This window comes from Podarcis gaigeae (assembly GCF_964106915.1).
Source record: "Podarcis gaigeae genome assembly, chromosome: 6".
Taxonomy (NCBI): Eukaryota; Metazoa; Chordata; class Lepidosauria; order Squamata; family Lacertidae; genus Podarcis; species Podarcis gaigeae.
Window position 1 is genome coordinate 33,390,113 of NC_139682.1, and position 11,665 is coordinate 33,401,777.

Genomic DNA, 11,665 nt, shown 5'->3' on the forward strand with positions numbered 1-11,665 from the left:
TTACTAGAAAAGGATTCATTTGTATGCGCATGGAATACTGCTTATGTGAGTCAGCTTTCATTCTAGGCCATGGGAGCCTACAAAGCTCCACCGTTGAAACAGCAAGCCATTTTTGTAGTTGAATAACTCAGCCACCCAAGGAGCTGCTGCATACTGCTTATGTGAAATACATATTTATTGAGATGTGGTTCAACAGCAGAATAACTAAAGAGCAATGCTCAGGATCTAGCACAGAGAGACTCTTGCACTGCACACAACTCAATCTAGTCTCTGTGTCAGCATATTTAGCAGCAACCTGTGCTTTATTACTTTGTGCTTTATTACTTTGTGAGCAAGAAAAATGCTCTTAAAAGATGTGGAGAGGAAGCCAGATGGGAAAACCGATAGCCTTTGTCAGATACTATGGAGATCTTCTGTTTCCTCTACCTCTCCCATGATGATTATTTCATAAAGAATGCATGGGACATTCCATTCTATTGTGAGAACAAACTTATTGGGTCTGATCAGTTTAGCCCTGTATCCTGTCTCTGGCAGCGACCAGGTTTCAGTGCTCCAGGAAGTGTTGGTACCATGCCAAAGGGCATGAAGAGTACTCTGATTGATTTTACATTTAAAATAAATTTAACTTAAATGTAATGACTACATTGGCCAGATACAGACTGGGCAACTTTATATGAGGGGCAAAGGGAATAACCCAGTTCTGAATTACTTAGGGTGGGGGATGGCTCATCCAGGCATTCTGCAAGGTACCACCAGAAGGTAGGAATTATTTCCCTTTAAGCTTCTAGCGCATGGGAGGGCTTTGTGTGCTTCCAGACATGGCTGGGATTAATTTGCAAATGGTTCACACATGGGTCACCGACATCAGGGCTGAAGTGTTTTTTACTTACCGAATTTCCCCAAAAATGTAGATTCAGATAAAAGAAGGGAGAGTCTGGTTGGCATATTGATGCCAATGGCCATGTGTGGGTGCTACATTAGATGGAGATTAGCCACCCAGGGACAGCCCTGTGCTGCATACAGCCTCCTCCAGGCATCCGATAGGCCAGTGGTTTTCAACCAGTGTGCTGTGGCACCCTGGGGTGCCTTGAATGGTGGTCAGGGGTGCCGTGAGCAACACTTCCCTCTGTCCCTCTTTCCTTCCTTCCTTCCTTCCCTCCTCTGATGCCCTCTTGCATCTCTGCCTCCCAGAGGCTTGCACAGCTCTTTGTTGCAGCAGCCCAGGCTACAAGCTCCACAGGCGAATGGTGCCTCTGGGGCTGGCCGAGGGGTGCTGGTTGCCAGGAAGCTGAGGCAGCCTCGTAGTAAGCAAGCAGGCGAGGAAGCCCAGCCAGCCTGTCAGCTCTTGCTGTTGGGAATGAACAGACAAGTCCCAGGCCCCTGTGGGGCAGTGTGAGGAGACACCTCTTTGGGGGGTAGGGAGGGAGCTCAGAGACCAGCGGTGGCAATGGCAGCTGCCCAGAGGACTCCCAAGGAGAGGGGAGAGGAGAGGAGGCTGAGGGAGGCACAAGGGAGGGTGTTTGGAAAAGGGCAAGGGGTAACATAACTGGGCTCCTGAGCCCTACAGGGGTGCCACAGAAAGAATGTAGTTGGTCAAGGGAGCCATGGACTCAAAAAGGTTGAAAACCTCTGCCATAGGCCAACAGGGCTTGAACGTATGTTTCTCTTCTACAGTCTATCCAACATTAACACACCACAAAGGTTCAGAAGGTGCTTTTCAGGTTTGGTGTTTATCGGCTTAAGGAGACTATCAGAAGAGATCATAAAGAAAAAAGAGAAAATATATGAACAAGATGTGGTGTGGAAACAGCAAGAAAGACTGGATAGAATTATGAACTCTGTTTGGATTGATTTGGACTGATTTGGACATTAACGCAGTAGCAAGAAGATGATCAGAATCCCCCTTCGGATTTTGAAATATGGGTCCCCCCAACAAAAAAATTAAAATTCGGCTTTGTAATTCGGAATTTATGTGATGTGATTTAATTTGATTTGATTGGCCGGTTAATAAAAATTATAAAAAAGAAGGTGCTTTTCAGGGTGACGTGCCTTCCTTGCCCATCTTTCCTAACTTTGTATCCCAGTTTCAGCCTTTCTTTTTCAGTCATATTGTGGAATGCTTGTAAAATATCTTGCACATGATGTCTCTGTAAACTTGGAGACAGGTTTACTACGGTTGCTATCCATCATTTGGGAGACACTTTCCCTCCTGGGTTACAAAGCACCTGTGCATTGCAAAGACAATCTGATATCAACACGATGCCATGTTGCATTTATGGTCCCAGCTGCACATGGGTGGTAGTGAGAAGCTGCCATCTATTGGGTCAGAACATTGGTTCATCTAGCTTAATAATGTCTACACTGACTCCCAGCAGCTCCAGAGACAGATTTAGGGGAGCACGACTGGTTCATTCACACTGGGCACAAAACCTAGGGGTGGTAGTGATGATGGGGATGCCACAACTATTATTTAGAACGGAGCGTGAAAGGTAGTTGGCGGGGGTGAATTTTGGCATCACACAGTGCACCAATGAAATTTGAGACCCGAAGGTCTGCCACTAGTAGCTCTCCAAAGTTTCAGACAGGAAGTCTCTCCTGGTCTTACCTGCAGAGGCTTGGGATTGAACCTGGGACCTTCTGCATGCTATGGCCCTTTCCCATGTAAAAAGCAGTGTGGTGTAGTGGTTAGAGTGTTGGACTGAGACCTGGGAGCCCACTAGGTGACCTTGGTCCAGTCACTGCCTTGCAGCCTGACCTACCTTGCCAGGTTGTTATGAGGATAAATTGGAAAGAGGGAGAAGAGTGTAAACACCTTGATATTCCTGGAGGAAAGGTGGGATAGAAATGCCATCATCATCATCATCATCATAAAATAAAACTTCCACCACAAACACAATGGATGCTTGAATAATTGGTTTTCTGCCAGCTTTTGTCTTTTTCAAAAATCCCCAAGAACAAAAGGTGCAGCTTCCCTTGCAAGGAGAAAGGCAGCAGGATGAAAAGCAACCAAATGATCTTGAGAGAGAAGAAATTGGCTCGGAAGAAAAGGATTATGCAACCCCACCACCACCCCAATTCTTTCTTCGCTCTCAATTAATCGCCTCCAGCTACTGCTTGTCATTAGCAAAACATAAACAGAACAGGGGAAGCTGCATGGGGCTCTGTGCCACTTGTAGTTCGCTCAGGAGCTGTGCTTCAGCTGATATCCAGGTGGGTACAAAAGGGGCAGGAGAATTTTTTCAAAGATTTTCTCCCTCGTTTATTCTGCAGAAGGGAACACTGTCACCCAGCTCACAGCTAACAGTTGTTCTCACTGGGGGAGGGAGGGGTCCTTACTCTTGTGGGCTGAGCAGGCCGCCATCTAGCTTAGTATTGCCTACACCAGGGGTAGGCAACCTAAGGCCCGGGGGCCAGAGGCGGCACAATTGCCTTCTCAACCTGGCCCGTGGACTGTCCAGGAATCAGCGTGTTTTTACATGAGTAGAATGTGTGCTCTTATTTAAAATGCATCTCTGGGTTATTTGTGGGGCATAGGAATTCGTTCGTTTGTTTTTTTTTTTCCCAAAATATAGTCTGGCCCACCACATGCTCTGAGCAACGGTGGACCGGCCCACGGCTGAAAAAGGTTGCTGACCCCTGGTCTACTGGCCATGGCTTTCCAGGATTTCAGACAAGATTCACTCCCTGCCCTACCTGGAGATGTTATTGGGGATTGAACCTGAGACCTTCTGCATGCAAAACAGATGCTCTACCGCCAGGCTATGGGTCTTTCCCCATGCAAGAGCCCTGTGGTGTAGTGGTTAGAGTCAAGACCTGGAAAACTAGGGTTCAAATCCCCACTGGCCTTATTTGTCTAGATGCCCATTTGGCTTTTATTACACTTCTGATCAGGGGTGCCAACTTGAATAAAATATTGGGTGCGACCAGGTAAACTCTGCCCCGCAGAATCGATCACAGGACGTGGCACACGCGCACCATTTGAATCCATCAATTGGAGGGGCTTGGCTCCTAGGAGATGGTTCCTATGCTTTCTGTCCACAAGAAAACCCGACCGCGCGCGACTGTTAAGCACGACCCCCGCTGTCCATGGCAAGCACTTCCGCGTGGGAATTTGGCCGCGTCTGCGATTCCTTGTCCGACGTGGCTCCTCCGAGCCGCAGCCCCATTCTCCATCTACCTGCCAATGCCCGCCCCTCCAGCAGCATATAGATAGCCATCGCTGCCGCCCACGATGCCGGCGAGCCCCAGCCACCTTCCTTTCCGTGCGCCAGCCGCCCAAGCTGGGCACGCCAGCAGCCCCGCGGGCTCTCTCAGCGCAGCCGGCCCCACGCCTGGGCGTGAGCGCTGCCTCTCCCCGGCAGGCAGAGCTGGGGCGAGGCCCTGGCGAAGCAGGAAAGGAATGCGAGTGGGAAGAGCGAGGCACAAGCGAGCGGGCATGTAGCGGCAGATCCCGGAGCCCAGAGGCCGGGGCAACCTCCGTCGGAGCTCACGCGGCAGAGGGCGGGCTCTCTCTGGCTCCCTCGGTCTCTCCCTCGGAAGCCGGACGGCCAGGAGCAGCAGCAGGAGGAGGAAGAGGAAAGCGCTCCTGGCAGACCACGCGGCGGCGGCGGCGATTCCCAGCATCCTGGGCAGCCCGAGCCCCATGGCGTCGGAGAAGGTGCTTCGCGAAGGGGTGCTGGAGAAGCGCAGCGGCGGCCTGCTGCAGCTCTGGAAGAGGAAGCGCTGCCTGCTGGGCGAGAAGGGGCTGCGGCTGTTCGAGGCCAGCAGCCGGGGCTCGACGCGCTGCAAGGAGATCCCCTTCGCGCGCCTCAAAGCTCTCGAGTGCGTGGAGTGGAAGCAGAGGCACATCTACTTCACGTTGGTGACGGACGGCGGCGCCGAGATCGACTTCCGCTGCCCCCAGGAGGAGCCCAGCTGGAACGCCGACATCACCATGGCGCTGGTGCGCTTCAAGAACCAGCAGGCGGTGCAGATCGTGCGCGCCAGGCACAGCTGCAGAGCCGGTAAGGCCAGCACGTCGGGGATGGCGCGCGGGGGATGGTGCACGGCATGGGGCAAGAAAATCGTGCCCCTTCTGCCCAGGAAACGATGGCCAGAGCCGAAGGGCAGACAGAGCACGTGCTTTGCGCGCACCGGGGCTCCGCGGGCACTTCCAGTTTAAAATATCTCTGGTAGCAGAAGTGGAAGAAGGCTCCAGCCAGAGACGGTGGCGAGATTCGGCCGCCAGTCAGAGTAGCAGTGATCTGACTCAGCACAAGGTGGCTTCAGGCGTTCATACAAGATGTGTCATTATCACGCTGGTTCCATTTATGCCTTAATTCATCCAGAAACCTGCATCAAAAGATTGGCACCTTTCCTTTCCATTTTACAACTCGGGATGTGACCAGGTAGCCTCTTAGAGAGCACTCTTCCCCACTCTTGTGCTCCCTGGAGGTTCTGGGGGAGCTTAGAGGAAGTTGTGGGCACCAGTGGTGTGCGGTGATTTTTTTTTTGTAGGGGAAAAGCTAGGGCTAGAGGCGCCAGTTTATGAGAGCGATCCCCCCCCATTGTGTGTGTGACTTTGTGATGTTGTGAGCACCATCCTAAGCCAGGCAGAAGCTCCCCGAGAGAAGGCACCAGGCATGAATACTTTAATACTCTAATTACTGGGAGCGTTTAGGGGACTTGCCCAGTCCCCCTAGTCCACTGACCGCCTGCCACTGGTGGCCACTGGTGGGTTTCTACTACTCATATGTATGGTAGACTATACAGGAAGGCCCAGGATGTTTTGGTGCCTAAGGCAAAACATCATTAATAGTCTTTCCATTTATAGACCGTATACTACCTGATGCTCACAGTATGGTTTATAGCAGATAAAAATAGTATATACACAGTAGATATGTACACAAGCAATATCCATATCCATTATTTTTATTAGGTATATTGTGGCTTTATATCTTGATTTTATTTTGTGAACCGCCCTGAGACCCCCAGGTCTAGGGCGGTATATAAAATCAGATACTACTACTACTAATAATAATATCCACAAACAATATTAATATAAGTAAAGTCAGAGAGCATTACAAGGCAGTATAATGTATGTTATGTTGGCTGAAAATTTGCATTACATTATTATAGAACTACCCCCTGAATTTTACTCGCCAACCATTGCACACAACCACTATGATCATCCACTACCTTAAATATTATCTCTATCACCCAGCCACTCATACCTGACAGTATTACAGCCCACATACAAAGCATGCTGTCCCCAGTTCTGAAGCACTAATGGGCTCATGACCACTCCGTACATTTAAAGCATATCCAATGCACGTGACCCCCCCTACAAATCCTAGGATTTGCAGTTTGTTATGGGTGCTGGTAACTGTAGCTCTGTTAGAGGGAAACTACAGATTCCAGGATTGTTTGAAGCAAGGGGAAGTCATGCGCTTCAAATATGTGTTCATTGTGCTTTAAATGTATCATGTGGATATGCACTGGACCATCTGATACTCCTCTCCCATCTGAGAAGGCCCAGTTCTATACCACAGCAGCCTCTCACCCAGGAGGCAGGTTATATAAAACTACTTCTATCCACTCACTTACAAGCATGCATTGTACTCTACAGCCTGAGCTCCTGACAAATAACTAATAAGCTTGGTAGCAAACGTGAGCATGAAGGTCACAATCAAGGTGGCCCTAAAGCCCAGCCAGTGGCTACACCCTGCTTTTCCATCAGTGATTTGGCCTGCTCCATCTCATGCTCTATTGACACGTTGTTGGGCAATATCTCATGCTCTGACTGAGAACCACAGGACAAAAAACCTTGCCAGGCACAAGGTTTAAGTACAATACATGGAGAGGTGGGAGGGAGAGAGAAAAGCAGTCTCAGTTTAGGAATCCATGTGAATCTTCTACTTTTGAACCTCTATCCCCACCCTCCCAAATAGTACCTGCATGGCGATACAGTGTAACCTTGGTTTTCGAATGTCTCCGTTGACGAATGTTTCGGAACTCGAATGCCATAAACCCAGAAGTAAATGCTTCCATTTTCGAACACACCTCAGAAGTTGAAATTCCGAGGTAACTTCCGTATTGAGTTTTTGGTTTTCGAACGTTTCAGAACTCAAATGGTCTTCTGGAACAGATTATGTTTGGAAACCAAGGTTCCACTGTAAAAATATTTGTTGCCCCCTAATGGTGCCCTGAAATCTGCCATAATATGGGAAAGGTGCGAGGCAGTCTTGATTTATGCTAAATTTTTGCAGTCCCTGATCCTTTCACTGACACTTGCTAGGTGCTGACCAAATAGCCATTGCATATATAGAAGTCCTCTGTCTCTGGTGATCTCCACTCATGAAGAAGCATGTAGGAACAGACTGTGTGCCTAACATGCATGTTGTAGAGAAAGTGGATAGGGAGAGGCTTTCCACGCCTTCTCTCATAATAGTAGAACTGTGGGGGGTGGGGAATCCAATGAAACTAAAGGTATGATGAAGAGAAAAGAAAGCACTTCTTCATGCAGTGCTTACTTAATCTGTGGAAGTTGCTCCCAGAAGATGTGATGAAGGCCACCATCTTGGATGGCAGTCAAAGAAGATCTGATTAATTCATGGGGGCCAGAGCTATTGATGGCTATGTTCTCCCTTCATTACTGGGAGGCAGTATGCTTACATATGCCAAATACTCGGAATGGCCGGTGGGGAGAGGTCTGTCGCACTCAGGTCCTGCTTCTGTGCTTCCTGTGAGAACAGGATGCTGGACCAGATGGTTGGATCCAGCAAGAGCTCTTCTTGTGTTCTGTCCATCAGCAGATTTGTTTTCCTTTACACCTGCTTGCTCTTTTAACTAGTAAGAGGTAGACTGACAAATGCCCTTCACTGTTAGCAGATAGTTGGACCATGCATGTGATACACCCTGTTCTCATGTTACTAGAGCTGCGCCCAGCCAAAGAAGCCTAAGCAATGGAAGGGAAAACAGTATAATTCTTCATGGTTTCTTCACTCCTGAGGTATCATGCTTATTTTAATAGTATGATATATCAAAGGCTCAGGGTATTTTTAAATAGTATGGTATATCAAAGGCTCAGGGTATTTTTAAGGGTGTTTTAACCCTTCACTCACAGCAACCAAACCCTGATAGCAGAAGTTATCATGACCAGGAGAAAAGCACGTGGACAGAGGGATCGTGGGGAGAAAGTTGCATGAAGAGGGGTGGAAAGTTTGAGTCTGGATTCGTCACCTGCACACCTACTGCCTTGGAAACCATATTTCTGTGACGTTGGGGCAGGTCCATGTATAAGCACCAGGATCTGCTGCCATTGCATCTAGTCTATCCCTGAACATGGCAAGTATGGCTGATCTCCAGTGTTGACTGTATTATGCAGGAAGAAAATGTTACTGGTCTTTTCAGCCAAGGCTGTGTGATTTCTCCCATACCTTGCATATATTCTTGCCCAGTTTCTGTTTCTCTTGTCCTGCTCTAACTTGTCATACTGCAAATCCCCATCAGTCAGCAAGTGAACATGAGACTATTGTTCAGTTCCTGCTCAGGCCAGCAAGTTGTGGATAATTTGTTCCATCCAACTAGCCTCTCATATAAGAATGGCTTTTTGACAGAAAGTTTCTAGGACTCAAGTGGCTCTTTGCAATTTCAGATATAACAGTAGGTGCTCCACAATTTCAGATGTAACAAAATTATTTCAGTCCCTGTTAAACTTTCACTCTTACTCTAGTGATAGGAATTGTTCAAATGAAGAGCACTATTTTTAGTTTGCAAGCCATGTTTTTGACATTATGGGGTTTTGGATTTATTATTACTGTTATATTATAATTAGTAGTAGTAGTAAAGTTTTTTATTATTTCATTTTATAATGCATATAAAACAGAGATAACAATTATAAAAACAGACAAAAATTAAAAGATGAAAAACAAAACTATAAAATAGGCTCATGAGTAGTTGCTCATGAGTTAAAATAACAAAGTCCAAGGAAATACTATCAACTTTATTGTTATATTATTAATATTGTTTCAGTAACACCTTTTAGTATACAAAGTTCTTTACAATATATTGTAACAGCCCTGTAACAAAAGCTGTTGAAACAACTTGCAATCAAAAGAATAGGATAGGTGTCAAAAGCCAGGGTAAAGCCATATAACAAGAGCTGTATAATGAATGTGCCAAATGCATCTCTGTAGGGAGGAAACTCCAAAGCTTAGGAGCTGCCACAGGAAATGCCTGCTCCCAGGTCTTCCAAGTTTGAATATTCTCACACATCAGCACCTGCACTAGTCTGGCCCTTTGTCCAACTTGTCTCCAGTCTAACCAAAGATCCACCTCCTTTCCTTTTCTGTTGCAGCATTTCAACATGAGGCAGCCCCAGCTGGCCAGATTCTGGTGAATGGGTCCAAGGAGCCAGACCCTAAGCTGAACATGGAGAACACAGAGGAACTGATGGCTGTGAATTCACCTGCCAATGGACAGAAGGCAATCTCCAGCTGCAACTGAACTTAGATCCATTTTTTCTCTTCCATGGTATTACTACTGAAAAACGAAGTGATGCCCAAAGCGTACAGCAAGACCTGGGTCACAAATATAGCTAGAATGGGCATTGGTTTTCTGGCTGCGTCTTTGCTATGATACTTAAGTCACAGACAAAGCCCCCTCCAAACTGCTGTGGACTGAAAGGTTGCTTCTCTACTCTCATACCTATGGTGGTCCACACCATAGGACTTTGTAGGTTAGGCTGAAGAGACAGACACAGCAAGAGTGACAAAAGAGAATCATTCCATTCCATTGTCTGCCACCAGCCTAGTGCTGGATGGGCGATGCAGGAATTCACTGGATCATGAGGAGCGTTGGGAAGGAATTCCTGAGCATGCGAGGAGCCATCTGATGACTTCATGATTGAAAGGGAGCATCCCTCCTCGGAGAACTGAGTGACTGACCTGGAAGGAGCAATGGTGAACCGGCTATTCTGATCTGAGAAGTCACATGTTGCCAGGAAGATGCCTGCAGGACTTAACAGACAGACCGGATATAAATTTAAGCACCTTAAGGAGGAGCCTGTGTGGACTTCTGAGACTCTCTTAAATGAGTTTTCTCTGTAGTATTGCTCACTTGAGGCCTTCTGCTCAGAACTAAAGGACAGGAAGAACACTGACTGGGCCAGTGTCCCATCCTTACGACCAATAGCTCCAGCTCAGTGAATCACTCTGGTGTCCCACTGTACATCCATTTCATTAGGTCCCTTACATACTGTTGGCCATTACATGTGTGAAGGGGCAATCCACCTTTAACCAAACCGTCATGCTTTCCATATGTTCAGGGCATGTGTCTGCAGTGGGGAGCTTGTTGCACTCATGTAGGCTCCCCATGTGACTGAGAGGCCTAATGGCACCAGGTTCTAGATTGCTTGAGATGTTTACATGAGAGTAGCAGTCTTCCCACTGCAGAGGGTTGCCCTGAAAGAGTGGGAAACTGGTTGGAGCAGCACAAGTGGGATAAAGCTGAAGGCCACCTCTTTAGTCACATTCCCCCTTCATGTGGGTAACAACTAAACAGGGCCTATTACAGGGAGGAACATCATGAACTTTTGAAGAGGACTACTCACAAAAATGAGCATCCTATTTGACCGTGCACAAGGAAGATTGTCCTGCTCACCTTGAGGCTGTGAATGCCATTGTCACCTTCTCTTTCTCCTGATTCAAGGCCCATTTACTTACTATGGGCCATGGCAAGGAGGCAAGCGCAGGAAGGCCTTAGGGCCCTGGCAGAGCATCTTTATCCATTGGGAATGGAACTGCCAGTCTGAGAATCCCTAGCTGGGAAAAGGATGCTATTCATTTTTACCAGGGTGATGGCTGTCTGAGGGCCAAACAATGGGTACTCATTTACTCCTAACTACTGGTCATTATGTATAACCTTTTATTAATAAAATTTCAAGAAAATCAACAATGCACATATGTCATTCTTTAGAAGTGTGCCTTTATGGTTCTTTTTAAAAAGTTGGGCTCATCACGCCATTGCTTAAAGGATTGTGCCTGATGTATGTATGGGCAATGCTCAGGGATGATGGGAGTTGTGGTTCAGTAACATCTGGAGGTCCACAAGTTCCCGCCTGCTGCCTTAGACCATGGGCCTTTAACTGGACCATTGAGATCCTCAAGTAGGAATGAAGCAAAGTAGGTTGTGGTGCCACCTGCTTTCTAATTTTTGTTGAGAGAGAGAGAAACTGAACGCATAGAGGACAGGCCTCCTTTGGTATTTGATGGTGTGAACTCCTGCCTGACAAGCTAAAGCTGACCATTCTCCCTGGTCATCCTGGCTCATAAAATCAAGAAGAAAGATGGGAATATACCACAATTTTTTTTTAAACACTGCTCCTGTGGTAACCCCATGTTGGGGTTGCTGAATTGGAAAAGGTTGACTGCTGCAATAGATAATTTGGGCTCTGTTTCCCAATCACTGTGTAAAACTGAATATGTTAAAGAAGGGACTACAGTGGAAAATGCAATGGATTGTTGAAATAACAAGGCCACTTTTGTTTTTGTTTTTTAAAAGATATTTATTGAAATTTTCCAAGAAGAAAGAAAGGGGGGAAAAAGATACAAAAAAAGAAAAAAAGACAAAAAAGTAAAAAAAGATTTTAAAAATGGAAAAAACAGTCAATTACAAACCTTATTTT

General features: G+C 47.0%; 1 protein-coding gene and 1 long non-coding RNA gene across 2 annotated transcripts; both read left to right on the forward strand.

The window, feature by feature from the left end:
* Window positions 1–1,486: 1,486 nt before the first annotated feature.
* On the forward strand, window positions 1,487–2,863 carry LOC310848092. The gene is made up of 2 exons (XR_014566155.1): window positions 1,487–1,726; window positions 2,085–2,863. It is a non-coding gene; the product is annotated as an uncharacterized lncRNA (long non-coding RNA).
* Window positions 2,864–4,027: 1,164 nt separating this feature from the next.
* PHLDA3 (pleckstrin homology like domain family A member 3) lies at window positions 4,028–10,935 on the forward strand. The gene is made up of 2 exons (XM_083746688.1): window positions 4,028–5,003; window positions 9,338–10,935. Exons 1-2 carry the CDS (start codon window positions 4,643–4,645, stop codon window positions 9,484–9,486), a joined length of 510 nt encoding a protein of 169 aa, XP_083602814.1. The 5' UTR covers window positions 4,028–4,642; the 3' UTR covers window positions 9,487–10,935.
* Window positions 10,936–11,665: the final 730 nt, after the last annotated feature.

Bases quoted from the DNA above. Each gene is read 5' to 3' on its own strand.
- PHLDA3 (XM_083746688.1), top strand. From the start codon at position 4,643: ATGGCGTCGGAGAAGGTGCTTCGCGAAGGGGTGCTGGAGAAGCGCAGC. The intron at 5,004-9,337 runs GTAAGGCCAGCA...TTTCTGTTGCAG, and splicing joins CAGGCACAGCTGCAGAGCCG to CATTTCAACATGAGGCAGCC.